Raw genomic sequence first — 13758 nt, 5'->3', positions numbered from 1 at the left:
GATGCTCTTTACTTGGTGGCTGAAGCTTGTAGTCCAGCTAGTTTGTTTGGTCCACAGGATTTGGGACTTGGGACTGCACATGAGGTTGTCAGTGCTGCTGAGCTGCCAGCGTGCAGCCTGGCATAACAGGAGATGGGGAAAGGGGCAAAGGTCTGTGTCAGCTTCACTGAGCAAGCTGCTTTTAGGACCTAGGAATGATACCTGATGCGCATTATTCACTACCATGGACATGACCCATAAATCCTGAAAATGTCCAAATCTCCAAATCCTGACAGAGTAAGCCCTTTAAGTAACAGGTCATCACCATTCAGCTCATTTTCATTTCCCAGAAATGTGTGCCAGCTTAGCAGAAGAAAAAGCTGCATAAGGAGAGAGTGAGAGAACTGAACACTTACACTCAGAAAAGTACGCTGAAAATGTGTCTGTCAAACTCTGTGACCTTTCACTGCACCCTGAGTATATCAGGTCTATGCACGTCCTAGATCTGTGAGTCCTTCCTGAACCTGTGTTGCTGTGTGTCACTGAACAGAGAAGATATACATGCAGACACGGGAATCTGGCAATAAGAAAGGCTGATTAAGCTATTCCACACTCTCAGCTCCAGAGCAGATTTCCAGTCTCTGAATACTCTGTTAATTAATAGGAATGGTAAGGGATAGTTTTCTTTCCAAACAAACAAATGTCCTGACTTTCTGTATTTGTCTTTTTTTTTTTTCCTGAAATGAACAAGATATTTCTCCCATTTTTTGGTTTTAAATTCTTGTTTCAAAAGGGATTGAGGTACCCATTGGATTAGATCAAATATATTTGTTTGCAGGAGGAAAGATGATGCTCTATCTAGTGTAAAAATGGCAGATTGGAATTGCTATGACCTTATATTGGACAAAATTGCACAGATATAGATGCTTCTGGCAACACTTTTTTGGTTTTGAATAAGATCTAGCAAGGCAGTATTTCATTTGTGGGCCAAACCCAGCCTTCTGCCAGCTGCTTTGCTTCACAGGCACCTTTATCCACCTCATCTTCTTGGGAAGAGGCAAGCAGGCTTCCTGCTGCGCCTCATCTGAGAGCCATTCCTGCTTCTCTGTGGGTGGAAGGAGGAGTGTGAAGGGGAGGAGAGGTGAGGAAAGCAGAGCAGGGTGCACAAAACCTGTCAGCCAGGCCCCTTTAGGGAGACTGTGGGTATTCTGAGCTGTGCTCATGAGGAGGCATCTTTATACCCATTGGACTGGATCTAGCCCATGGGTTTTTTGTTAATAATCACACTTTTAATTAAAATAATAATGCTTAGATAGAATGCCTAGGAGGGTCATTGGAACTGATAGGTGGTTGACTGTGGTGCTGAAAGTTGTTCAAACAGCTGAGAATTGCTGTGGTGCTGAACCTGCACCTTTCTCCGTGCCAGTTCCCTATGGCTCGGAAGTGTGGTGGGAGGTGGCAGGAAGCCAGCATTAACTCTGACGTGGTGTCAAAACACCAGGGGTCTTTCCTGCCTCCTAGAAAGAAAGAATTTAGTCTTTGCAGGTCACTGTGAGATGCACATTAGCAAAAACAACATGAATTGACCCATTAGATGCCAAATCTTAGAAACATTTCTGGTTGACTCTTGCTAACTCTAATTTTACACTGGTGTAAATACACATAATTATTTTCAGAAGAAATATGAGGTTTAATCATCCACACTGCAGAGTGCTAGAACAATCAATAGTTCCCAACAACGCAGAGGAATAGTTTGGTTCGTGCCAGTCAAATGACTCATTAAGGAAATCAGTCATCACCAGAATGACTGATGTTGTGCAAACATCATGGAATGTCTCATGAAGGTGAAATACAAATCATACTGATCACTTATAAATAAGCCAAGAGTTTTGAACACCAGCCTTGGAATAACAGTCTCTAATCAGAAATGATGACTGAAAACAAACTTTATAAAGTGTTACTACGTCACAGGACAAGTTTCATCCCGTTGTTTCCGAAAGGGAAGTTGCACTATAACCCTGCATGCACCTGGCCTGCTTGTGCAGCCAAGGTTTTCGTTTTGTAACCTGTATTAAATGATGTAAAAATTTTGCAAGCAGGAAAGGTTAAACCCCTGCCTATCTCATGGGAAAATATCCTAGTCACATTGTGTTTTTTCCTTTGGTTAAAGAAGGAACTCCAGACCAGAAGCATTAATAAGCAAGTCCACAGAATTTAGACTTAGAATCTACCCTAAATTCTGTCATCATACTTTTGCCGGCTGAGACATTGCGTATACTATGATTTTATCAAGACTGAATCTGTCCTTCTACCTGCTATCCTTCTAGCATCTAAAAATTTTAAAAACCTGCATGACTCATACACAGAAAGATACAATATCTAATCTATGGCTCCATTGACAATGCTGCTTTAATTAATTTCCTTCATCTTTTTCCTTGTTCCTCTGCTTCTCATATCTCATCTGTTTACATTGCCTAGATTTTAATTAAAAAACTCTCTCCTCTCTAAGGAGTAGTCTGAAGTGGCAAAAATAATCACTTAAAATATTACAGTCATTAAAAAATTGGCTGTGGTCAAAGCCGTGCATTTTCAATTTGCCGACAAACGATGTTTTCGTTTCCTTTTAAAGTGTGTTTTATATTTAAATAGCATACACGAGCCAGCCTGGCTATAAGACATGCTCCTCCAGCTGGGTGGGCTGCGTGACAACTCCTTAATGGGGGAAATTGATGGCGTTCTGCTCATGTAGAGGTGAAGGCATACTGGGCAGATTTCTTTCCATCTGCTGTCAGCCCTTTGCAAGCTGGCACTGCCCAAATGCCCAACACATTCATTCCAATGCAAGAAATGTCGCCAAGAAATAAATTGTGAGACTACAGCTGTCTGAAAGAATCATCAGGGCCATTAGGCCCAGGAGAGATGGTATGAAGATGCGCATCAGTGTTCTTCTCTGATAAAAACCTAATTTAATGATGGTAAAGATGACTGTGAGTGCTTTGCAGGCACAGAGGTGAGCAACATTTTCATGGGAGTGTGGGGATGAGCTTCAGGAAGATCATATGCAGAACCTCAGCCAAGAATCTGTTGCACTAAGGAATTTCACACTAGTGGTTCCATTTGATGCTTCTCTGAATAGCACAGTTGTATCATTTAGTTGCCCTCTGTTCTGTTGTCCAAGTAAAGAAAACTCATACTGTAGAGACAAGAGATATTTATTGATTCACAAGTTTGATGCGAACAACTGGGACAGAAGCTAGTTTGGATGAACTTTGTTTATATTTTCAATCTTTGTCTTAAGAGCTTCTACAAATCTTCAGGGCTGTGTCCTTAGCTGCAGCTGTGGCATAGGCTGATGTAGTTGACACTTGCACTGCTTCACATGGCAGAGTGAACTGGAGACCTCCAGAGGTCTCTCCTAGCCAACAGGGCATGCTGAGGGTAGCAGATGTCTCCTTACATGGTGCTGTCATGCAAGTCTTTAAATACAGAGATTGTTCAGACATGCTACGTGATGTAGTATCCCATATCTTACTTGCAGCCCTTAAGCCTTTAGGTGCTGCAGAAAGTTGGTCAATATTTATTTATGGAAACGTAAATGGGTCAAGTCAGAAATCACCTGTTTCACCAAATCTGATTTCTTTTCTTTTGCTGGCCAATGGGTTTGGGCAGTCCTAACTGAAACAGACTCTTGACAAAGGTTTGATTTTTAAACCATGCACTACTCTGTCTCATAGACTGTGTCTTCAAGTTATTAGATAATGCCCTTATAGCGTACAACGGATAGCTCACCTGGATTAATAAAAGTTTCTGTCTCTCACAGACAACACAGACAACCTAGGTAAGAACTGTACTCGTAGACTAGAAACACTCATAGATAACAGCAGTTTTTGCATGAAAACGTTTTTGGTTTTTGTTGGGGTTTATTTTGGGGTTTTTTTGGGTTTGGGGTTTTTTTTGGTTTGTTTTTTTTTGAGTAGTGGTACCATTGTAGCATCCAAGAGCCCTGATGAAGGGATGTACCACTTCTGCCTCTACCAAAAAGATAGCCAATGTCCCAGGAAATTGCAGCCTATTTGTAAAATAGGAGATAAGCTGGGGCTGGGGACGTATGGGAGTAAAATGAAATATTGCAAGAGGGGAGAGTGCTAATTTTGGTAAGCAGTGCATTCTCCAGTGTAATCAATGTCAAGGCTTGTTGAAGAAGGCACTTAGGAAGTGTCTGAAAGACATCATGGAGTGGGGAATTTGCCACGCATGGTGGGCAGAATGGGCAAGGACATGCAAATTCCATTGTCTTACCAGCAGATATAGTGGCAAGCATTGGAAATCATGGAAAAGTGAGCCACAAGACATTGCATGTGTGAGGTGGTGGGGGCAGGCGAGCATGAGCTATGCAGGATCTTGAAAGTAAGGAAAAAGTCATGGTACCATAACTATCTCGTAGGCAAATTTTAGAAACATGGGGAATTCAGAATGAATTAGATTGAAAGCAAAACCAAGCACGCTGAGATATGGGAATTCATCCAGGCAATTTTCATTTTACCCTATTCATGCAAAGCAATAGCTTAACAATTGCTACTACTGAATAATAGTATTGGTAGTGCCAGATTAAATTAAACTGGGGGTTTTTTCCCTTTGGGATGACACAGCCTCTGAACAGAACTTGGCTTCTTTCCGTTTGGCAACAGGCAGGGATTGTTTATTTAGGAATACAACAGTTTACTTATGGCAGGCTGACGGTCCCACTTCAGTTGCAAATAATGGGAAGTAGAGCTGTTGCGAAGTGACTCCAGTCAAGTGCCTGCAAGTGTCCTGTGTTCTATTATGTACGTCATTTCAGAGAAAACTTTGTTTAATGAAGTTTATCAGATTTGTCAAAGGATTTATTCTCTAAATTATTTTTTTTCTCACAAGTTGGTTAACGTTTCAGTGTTGTAATTTGTGCAAGGACCTACTAAATGTTCCAGATGCTTTTAATCCCCTTTAAATAAAATTAAACTCTGCTGTAGTTCAGGACCTACAGCTGATGCTTCCATGGTAACAAGGAGAAATATCCTACAAATTCATGTCATTTGGCCTTTCTAGTTATTTGCTCAGGAAGCTGATTTGTTCTTATCCTATAAATCATTTAAGTGTAAATAAAAATTAAACAGATAATAAACTGAATCTTAAATTTGTAAGAGAGGACTCTACTTACACATAGAGAGAGCTGCAGTGTCTACGGTTCAGGGAGAACTTAATCCTGTTGGTTTCAAAATGCAGTATGTATTCATTTCAGATTTTTTTATCACTTTGGAATGTCAGAAAAAGACCTGTAAAATTTAGTCCTTAAATACTGAAAGTATATAGACTACCACTGCAAGTGTAAAGCCTTGCATTTGGGAAAAAGACAGCACAGTATGCAAATTGTACTTTGGTTCTTCATTTCTAAAGGTTTGGATTCGAATCCTGAGTTGAACTCAAGAGAAAATGAGTCTGATGATTTCAATTCAGTCTCTAATCTGGCCAAGCTTTACTACAAAATCGCAAAATAATCCAGCACAGTCAGCAGCTTCCTGGATGTTGAATAAGACTGATAAAGTAGTTGAGGGCAAAGCCAGTGAGGGACCATCTCCTTTCCATCTCTAGGAGCTTCCTATGCTGCATGATCTTTGAGGTTATTCTCCCCTCAGCAGCCCATGGGATGAAAGAAAAAGAGCAGTAAAAGCATCAACATATAGCAACTGTTTGGAAAATGGAAAGAAAACTATAGAAGTTAAGTCTGAATGGGGCGGTAATGATTATACAGGCAAGGCAAAGGTGGTGGGTGGAAGAGTACAAGATCACAAGCAGAGGAGCCCTGGCCCTTGCTGGAGCAGCACAGCTCATGCAGGTGGAGCTAATCACTTGCTTCTCTCATGGGAATGTGTCCGAGGTCCCAAATGGTGAGGCAAAAACCAAAAAATGATGAAACGGCCTCAGAACTTCTTTAAAAGCCATAGATGTGTTTTGACCATCTTTCATACTCACTTTAAAGGTAATGAGATTCTAGTATTGGTTTTATAGGTATGTAGGATAACAAAAGGAGTTAACCCTCAGTCCGAACTTTTCTTCTGCATAGCTGTTTCTCATGAGATTTAAAGCTAGTACGAGCAGAGCGTGATTTAAGCCACACACGGTCATTAACGCATAAAATATGCATAAAATACATATTCATAGATACTGTGTAGCCATCTAGAAAAACATAGAGATAGTTTTATAAAGCTAATGAATTAAATGATGCTTCTGTATCCTTATGAGCTTTCATAAGGAATTGATCATACACCACTGTATAAATAATTATGTATTCACCCTTTTGCCAAACTGCCCATTTATTTATCTTGACAACCTAATTGGAAATTCTAACAAATGTACTTAATTAAATGTTCTGTTAGGCAGCAGAAGGACATGCAAATATTAATATCAATGGGGTTGTGACTGTTTTTGTTTCTTTTAATAGGTGGCTTTTATCAAGCAAGAGGTTACTAATTACATGCCCCACTATCGGGTATAAACTTAGATATAACTTAGCACCTGAGATGTAAATAAGGCTTATAAAAGATTTTCCAAAGCTTGTGTGCAACTGTAATAACTAACTCAGTAGCATCTATTTGTCTATTTTTTTGCTAAGAGATGAGGGGTTATGTAAAAATTTGAATTAAGTTTTAGCCTGATTATTTGTTTTTAGTGTATTTACTTGACTGCCTGCAGATAATAGGAGTTTAGTGGCAGATTGATTGACAGATAAAGGGTACTTCATTTCTGTTCAACAAATGAAGAAAATTCTGAGAAGAAAAAAGAGCAAAATAAACAAATTATTCTTAAAAATCTCATGTTAGCAATACCGATGAGCATGAAGGATAAAATAAGCAAACAAAAGCCATTTTGCACTCAATTATAAAGAACAGCACAGTTTTTTCTCAAAGACACTATAATACAAAACTGTTTCAGAAATTTTTACTGATTATAAAATATTTGATGTGTAAGTTATTCTGCCTTTTCAGTGGCAGCAACTACATATATGGTGCACAGTGTGTGTGGTGCGTTAACAGAGCAAGGAGACTTGTGACAAAGTCTGTTTAAATTCTGTGATAAATTATCAGCACTTCAGAATCTTGCCATTGTTTTGACCTGCCTTTGGAAGAAAAACACTTTAATAGCAATTTGCTTATTTTAGCAGCTGAAGCAGTCTGTATTTTTATAGTGTGTTTATTTCTTTAAGTGATATTCTGTCACTGTTAATAAACACAGAGCTGTTGATATTCCACTATAGACCAGGAAGTCTCTATACTAAAATCGGATTTCAAGTACTCAGGTTTTTTTCTGACAACGTATAGACAATTCTAAAAATATAGTCACATATTACATTCCAAAATATAAATTAATAACTAAGTTATAGGCAACCATACTTGAAAATTGTCAATGAAAGAATCTCAGTTGTCTTTTTTTGCATTGATAAATGAAAGAAGAGTTATGGAATATGAGAAAATGTGTTGGTTTGCACTTTGCCTATAAAATCCTATAGAAAAAGATGTACTGGGCAGCTTTCATTTCTTGCCACATCTTTCTATTTGTTAAAAATTTAATTATTCATTTCCATGACACTACCATGACCTTTTTAAAGGCAGAAAAGGTGATCGTTGTGCTCTCCCTCGGCACATTATGAAGGGGCTCAGAGACAAGGGGTCACTGCATAGACAATGCTGAAAAGGTCAATGCAATTTGGCGTTATTCAACATCTTTCAGATGCTGAACTGTGGCAAGAATGTAGAATTATTGCAATTATAGAATCATAGAATTATAGAACGGTTTGGGTTGGAAGGGACCTTAAAGATCATCCAGTTCCTACCCTGCTGTGATGGGCAGGGACACCTGCCACTGGCTTAAGCTGCTCAAAGCCTTATCCAGCCTGATCTTGAACAGCACCAGGGATGAGTCCTCCACGACAGCTCTGGGCAACCTGTTCCTGTGCCTCGCCACCCTCTCAGTAAAAAAATTCTTCCTAATATCTAATCTAAATCTCTCCTCTTTCAGCTTAACACTGTTACACCTCATCCTGTCATTACACTCTCTGAGAAAAGGTCCCTCCCCAGCATTCCTGTGGGCGCCCTATAGGTACTGTAAGGCTGCTATAAGGTCTTCCCAGACCCTTCTCTTCTCTAGGCTAAATGACCCAACTGTCTCCATCTGTCCTTATATGGGAGGTGCTCAAGCCCTCTGATCATCTTTGAGGCCCTCGTCTGGACTCGTTCTTATAGATCCATGTGCTTCCTGTGCTGAGGACTCTGGAACAGAACACAGTACTCCAGGTGAAGTCTCACAAGAGCAGAATAGAGGGGGAGAATCCCCTCCCTTGCCCTGCTGGTTACACTTTGGATGTGTCCCAGGATACGGTTGGTATTGTGGGCTGCAAGTGCACATTGCTGGCTCAAGCTGAGGTTCTCATCCACCAGCACTGTCAAGTCCTTCTCTCCAGGGCTATTCTGAATCCATTCTCTGCTCATCCAATGTGTTTGTTATTGCCCCAACCCAGGTGCAGGACCTTGCACTTGGCCTTGTTGAACTCCATGAGCTTCACACAGGCCCATGTCTTAAGTCTGTTATGGTCCCTCTTGATGGCATCCCTGCCCTCCAGGGTGTCAACCATGCCACACAAGTTTGTCATCAGCAAGCTTGCTGGGAGTGTACCAAATCCCACTGTCCATGACTCTAACAAAGATGTTAAACAGCACTGGTCCCCATACCAGCCCCTGTGGAATGCCACTCATCACCAGTCTCCACTTGTACATAGAGCTGTTGACCACAATTCTTTGAGTGCAACCAAATTCAGGCAATTACTTATCCACTGACTGGTCTGCTCATCAAGTCCTCTCCAATTTAGAAACAAGAATGTCATGTGGGACAGCTTTGCACAAGTCCAGGTAGATGATATCAGTTGCTCTTCCCTTATCTTCCAACACTGTAGCCCTGTCATACAAGACCACCAAATTTGTCAGGCACAATTTGCCCTTAGTGAAGCCATGTTGGCTGTCACCAACCACCTTCTTATTTCCCATGTGCCTCAGCAGACTTTCCAGGATGATCTACTGGATGATTTTGCTGGGCACAGAGGTGAGACTAACCAGCCTGTAGGTCATCCAGGTCTTCCCTGGAGATAGTTAATCATCTTGTATTTCAACTTTCAGTTTAAATATGGCTAAGATTTTTTTAAAAAGTGTGTAGCTAATTATTACTTTTATCACTGCTTATTGTAATATGAACAATTCAATAAAATACCAAGTTCTTAGTTTTCATTAAGGCCAGGGAGATGTCTTTTAGAAGCTTCCATTATCTGTTTCAGCCACATGGATTTTGCAGACTTCAAATATTTTATCCGACACATAAGAAGGCAAAAGTAGGATGGGAGAAAGAAGAAAATCTGTCTTGTAGCCCCCAGGTGCTCCTCACAGACAGCTTCTTCCAGGCTGATACTTCTGGAGATTCATGGTCGTCAGGTCACACTGGGCAGATGCATGGCTTCATTTGGTGCTGCTTAGGTGATATATACAAAAATGCAGCAGGAAAAGCAGATGCATTTGGTTTGGGGGCAGCCTCAGGGCTAGTTGACAATTGAACTATTTGTTGTGGTATTTGAAGTAAATATGATAAATACAGCCTTTTCTCTTGCACAGTAAGGCCCAAAGTTTACTGTATGGCAATGCATAGCAATTTTACATGCAAACACCTCTGCTGGTCAGAGTTCAGTCATGGAGATCTCACGTGTTTCACAGCATGAAACTCCTGTGCCAACAAATATCCAAGGCAGTATTTGATATACTGCTGAAGTTCTTCATACACACGGTTGTGTATTTGCCAGATATAATGGCAATGCTTTAAAATAGAAATAAAAATCACCCAAAGGTATGGTACTTGTCTTTTCTATGTAAACACAACTTTACGGTGGTCTGAAGGGCATTTATAGAAAAAAGATACAAGATCAGAACACACTCTATGGGTGAGTCAAGGGAGGTAAAAGCTGCCCATCCATTTTTTATTTTTGTTTCAGGTGTCAGTGAGTCATTAGATAAGGTACAGCTTGCTCTGAGCTCTGATGGCGCTTGAGCAAGGCAGATGCCCCTGCAAAACCAATGTAACGTCCCTTCCCATGTGTTCATTTTTTCCACAGCATAGCTGCCAGTCAGATGGAAACTCCATCTACTTCCACGGGACAGAAGGCAGTGAGTTCAATTTCGCCACTACCCGTGACGTGGACCTCTCCACAGAGGATGCCCAGGAGCTGTGGGCAGAAGAGTTTGAGAGCCAGCCTAAAGGGTGAGTGCCCCTCACCTGTGCAGGGCCCTAAGCAGGCATCCAGCATCACTCCAGGGATGAGGAAATTGGATAGAGAATTGCATTTTGTCTTTGCTGTGTAGTCAGGGAAGATTGTGACCAGGATAAATGGCAATATAGTAAATAACAGGTGTCTGTAGATTTTAGGAAGGAACAAATCCAGAAAATCGGGAGGAGCTGTCTGTCTTCAGACCATTCTGCCACAAAAGCTTTTAATGAAAGAAAGTTGAGCTTGTGAACTACATAGGCATTCTGAAGAAAACACTCAGTGTTGATCTGTTTATTCATTCTGTTACACCTGAATGTTCTTAACAAATTCAAATCCATTTGAAATCAAATTCCTTAGGAAAAACATCCCCTCTGAATCCCTGTTGTGAGCCATGCTTTGCTATGAGAGAACTCCAGCATGTGCAGAAGCCTGCAGGTGCTGGAGGAGGAGGAGGCAGGACAAGTGAAGAATCAGCCTGCTGTCCCCCTCCTGCACGAAAAGCATGGCCATGCCTGCTGTGTAAAAGCCGATGATTTAGCTGATAATCTACAATTTTTACTTTAGATATGTACTTTAGGATTCAAAAAGTACATGTAAAATCAGATCCAGCGGGGACTGCTGCAAAGGCACAGAAAGAAAAGAAATTATCTAGAACAGCAAAATTACCACCCTTACCAAAACACGAGTGAGCATTGAAACAAAAAATGAGTGTCCTGGTAAAGAAGTATCCTTTAATATACCTCAATGTATAAATTCTGACAAAAAGAAAAATGCCAACAATGTGGTCTTGATTCTTTTTCATTTGAAATGGAAAAAAAAAAAAAAGAATTCCATTAGATGCTGTAACCCCAGGGCAATGAGAAACATACACTGTTAATTTATGGGTCTCTAGTGAATGTTGATTTTAACCTACAAAGTGCTTCAGATCATTAACAGTTGATTCAAATTCTGCCTGTGCTGTGCTGAAGGTAAAGAGCACCTTTTAAGAAATACATGCTAATGTGTCCTATGGACATGTGGCTTATTCGAGGCTTACAGAAAAAAATATTCAGTGTGAACTCTGTCCCAGTTTGAATAATCAACCCGTGGCACAGCGAGTGCTGTTTCAAACAAAGGAAAGAAAATGAGTACGTGTGTGTGTGTTTTGTGTTAGGTAAACATGTGGGATACATTTGGGACGTTCTCTTAGTCTCTTTTCCATTTTGAAAACACAGATGGCAGTATTACCTGGGAACATCCGCCCTATCTGTAGATCCTGTCTCTGCTGGACCAGGTGTTTAGTTGAGCTAACTCTGGCCAGACCTCCTCCTCATCAGCTGTTTGAATCAGGAAACCTCCTTCATAGTTAATGAGTAAACTTTTAAAACTTAATTACAGCAGTAAATGCTGCAGTGAGTAGAAATATGGAATAAAATGCTCTACCATATCTTGGTTAGCAAATGCACACTTTCTTCCAAATTAGGAATACTACATTTTCACTGTCACACAGCATCTAACTCCACTCCGTAGGTGCCACTGCTCCCAGCTAGGAGTGAGGCAGGGTGCAGATGAATTTTGCTCTATCATTCTGCATGCAGTTCCATGAACGAGGTCCTGATCTGCCCCCTAACATTTAAAGTCTTGGCGGTGTGGCAATCTGCCCTAGCCTGGAGTAATTTTGTTTTCCAAGGCAATAAGCAGCCAGCCCAAGGCGTCACAACTTTTTCATTGTTTTTCTTTTTTTCATTTCAAAGTTTATGCTATATTAGAAACTTCCTTCTTTGAATTGCTGCTATGAGAGTGAAGATTTACATGCATGCAGCCATGAATACACACTGAACTCAGATAATGTTATGGAAAACATCCCCACCATATAAAATTGTCTCCACCACTGTCCCTGTTTGCAACATTTCTGTGGGGCTTTGCTTTGGGGATTGCACCCAACTGCAGACAGATCAGCTGCCTCAATTCCTTCTTAGAGAAAAATTTTTGAATGTTATTTGAACTATATTTGAAATATTGTTCTACTGTGTTCAAAGACTCGGAGAAATAATTTATATCTGAGACAGAGCTGGCAGGAAGTTACCAGGCTCCTCTTTGTAACATCAGCTGGAGCTTGTCAGCTCTCAAAGGAAAGTCAAAATCACAGAATTACACAGAATCACTAGGTTGGAAAAGACCCACAGGATCATCGAGTCCAGCCATTCCTATCAAACACTAAACCATGTCCCTCACCGCCTCATCCACCCAGATGAGGGTGAGACCTCCAGGGATGGTGACTCAAACATCTCCCTGGGCAGCTTCTTCCAGTGCCCAATGACCCTTTCTGTGAAAAACTTTTTCCTAATGTCCAGACTAAACCTCCCCTGACAGAGCTTGAGGCCATTCCCTCTTGTCCTGTCCCCTGTCACTTGGGAGAAGAGGCCAGCACCCTCCTCTCTACAACCTCCTTTCAGGTAGTTATAGAGAGCAATGAGGTCTCCCCCTCAGCCTCCACTTCTCCAGGCTAAACAACCCCAGCTCTCTCAGCCGTTCCTCATAAGGCCTGTTCTCCAGCCCCTTCACCAGCTTTGTTGCTCTTCTCTGGACTCGCTCCAGAGCCTCAACATCCTTCTTGTGGTGAGGGGCCCAGAACTGAACACAGGATTCAAGGAGTGGTCTCACCAGTGCTGAGTACAGAGGGAGAATAACCTCCCTGGACCTGCTGGTCACGCCGTTTCTGATCCAAGCCAAGATGCCATTGGCCTTCTTGGCCACCTGGGCACACTGCTGGCTCATATTCAGTCGGCTGTCAACCAACACCCCCAGGTCCCTCTCCTCCAGGCAGCTTCCTAGGCAGACTTCTCCTAGTCTGTAGCACTGCACAGGGTTGTTGTGCCCCAAGTGCAGGACCCGGCATTTGGCCTTGTTAAACCTCATGCCATTTGACTCTGCCCAGTGGTCCAGCCTGTTCAGATCCCTTTGCAGAGCCTCCCTACCCTCCAGCAGATCGACACTTCCACCCAGCTTAGTGTCATCCTCAAACTTGCTAAGGGTGCACTTAATGCCTTCATCCAGGTCATTGATGAAGACATTGAACAGGGCTGGACCCAGCACTGAGCGCTGAGGAACCCCACTTGTCACTGGCCTCCAGCTGGAGTTAACTCCATTTACCACCACTCTCTTGAAGGTGAGACAGCTGAAAGAGCTCAGCCATGACAGCAGAGGAGCCTATAATTGTTTTTCATAAGCAGTTGATTGGTATTTTTCACATGTCCCACCTAAATCAGTAGGCCACATGAGCAGGGGTTGCTGTGGTTAATACCACACATCTTCCCACTGTCATTCTGTTTCTCTTTAATTGCATAAAATAGGGCCTGATCCTAAAAGTGGACAGATCCTCATATCAGTCTGCCTCTGGCCTCTCTAGCACAGACACTGCAGCTTTGGACCTCCATGTCCAGTAGAACTTAGAACCATACATC

General features: G+C 41.6%; 1 protein-coding gene across 2 annotated transcripts in view; it reads left to right on the top strand.

The window, feature by feature from the left end:
• Positions 1–13758, top strand: part of RELN (reelin) — a 296961-nt gene that overhangs the window by 169489 nt on the left and 113714 nt on the right. For both annotated transcript variants that reach the window (XM_069881518.1, XM_069881596.1), the window contains exon 11: positions 10163–10308. In XM_069881518.1, coding sequence (XP_069737619.1) covers positions 10163–10308 — 146 coding nt within the window. The remainder of the gene's footprint in view (positions 1–10162; positions 10309–13758) is intronic.

The sequence above is a fragment of the Phaenicophaeus curvirostris genome, chromosome 1, assembly GCF_032191515.1.
Source record: "Phaenicophaeus curvirostris isolate KB17595 chromosome 1, BPBGC_Pcur_1.0, whole genome shotgun sequence".
In the NCBI taxonomy this organism is placed as follows: Eukaryota; Metazoa; Chordata; class Aves; order Cuculiformes; family Cuculidae; genus Phaenicophaeus; species Phaenicophaeus curvirostris.
This window is presented reverse-complemented; position numbering and strand designations above follow the sequence as displayed.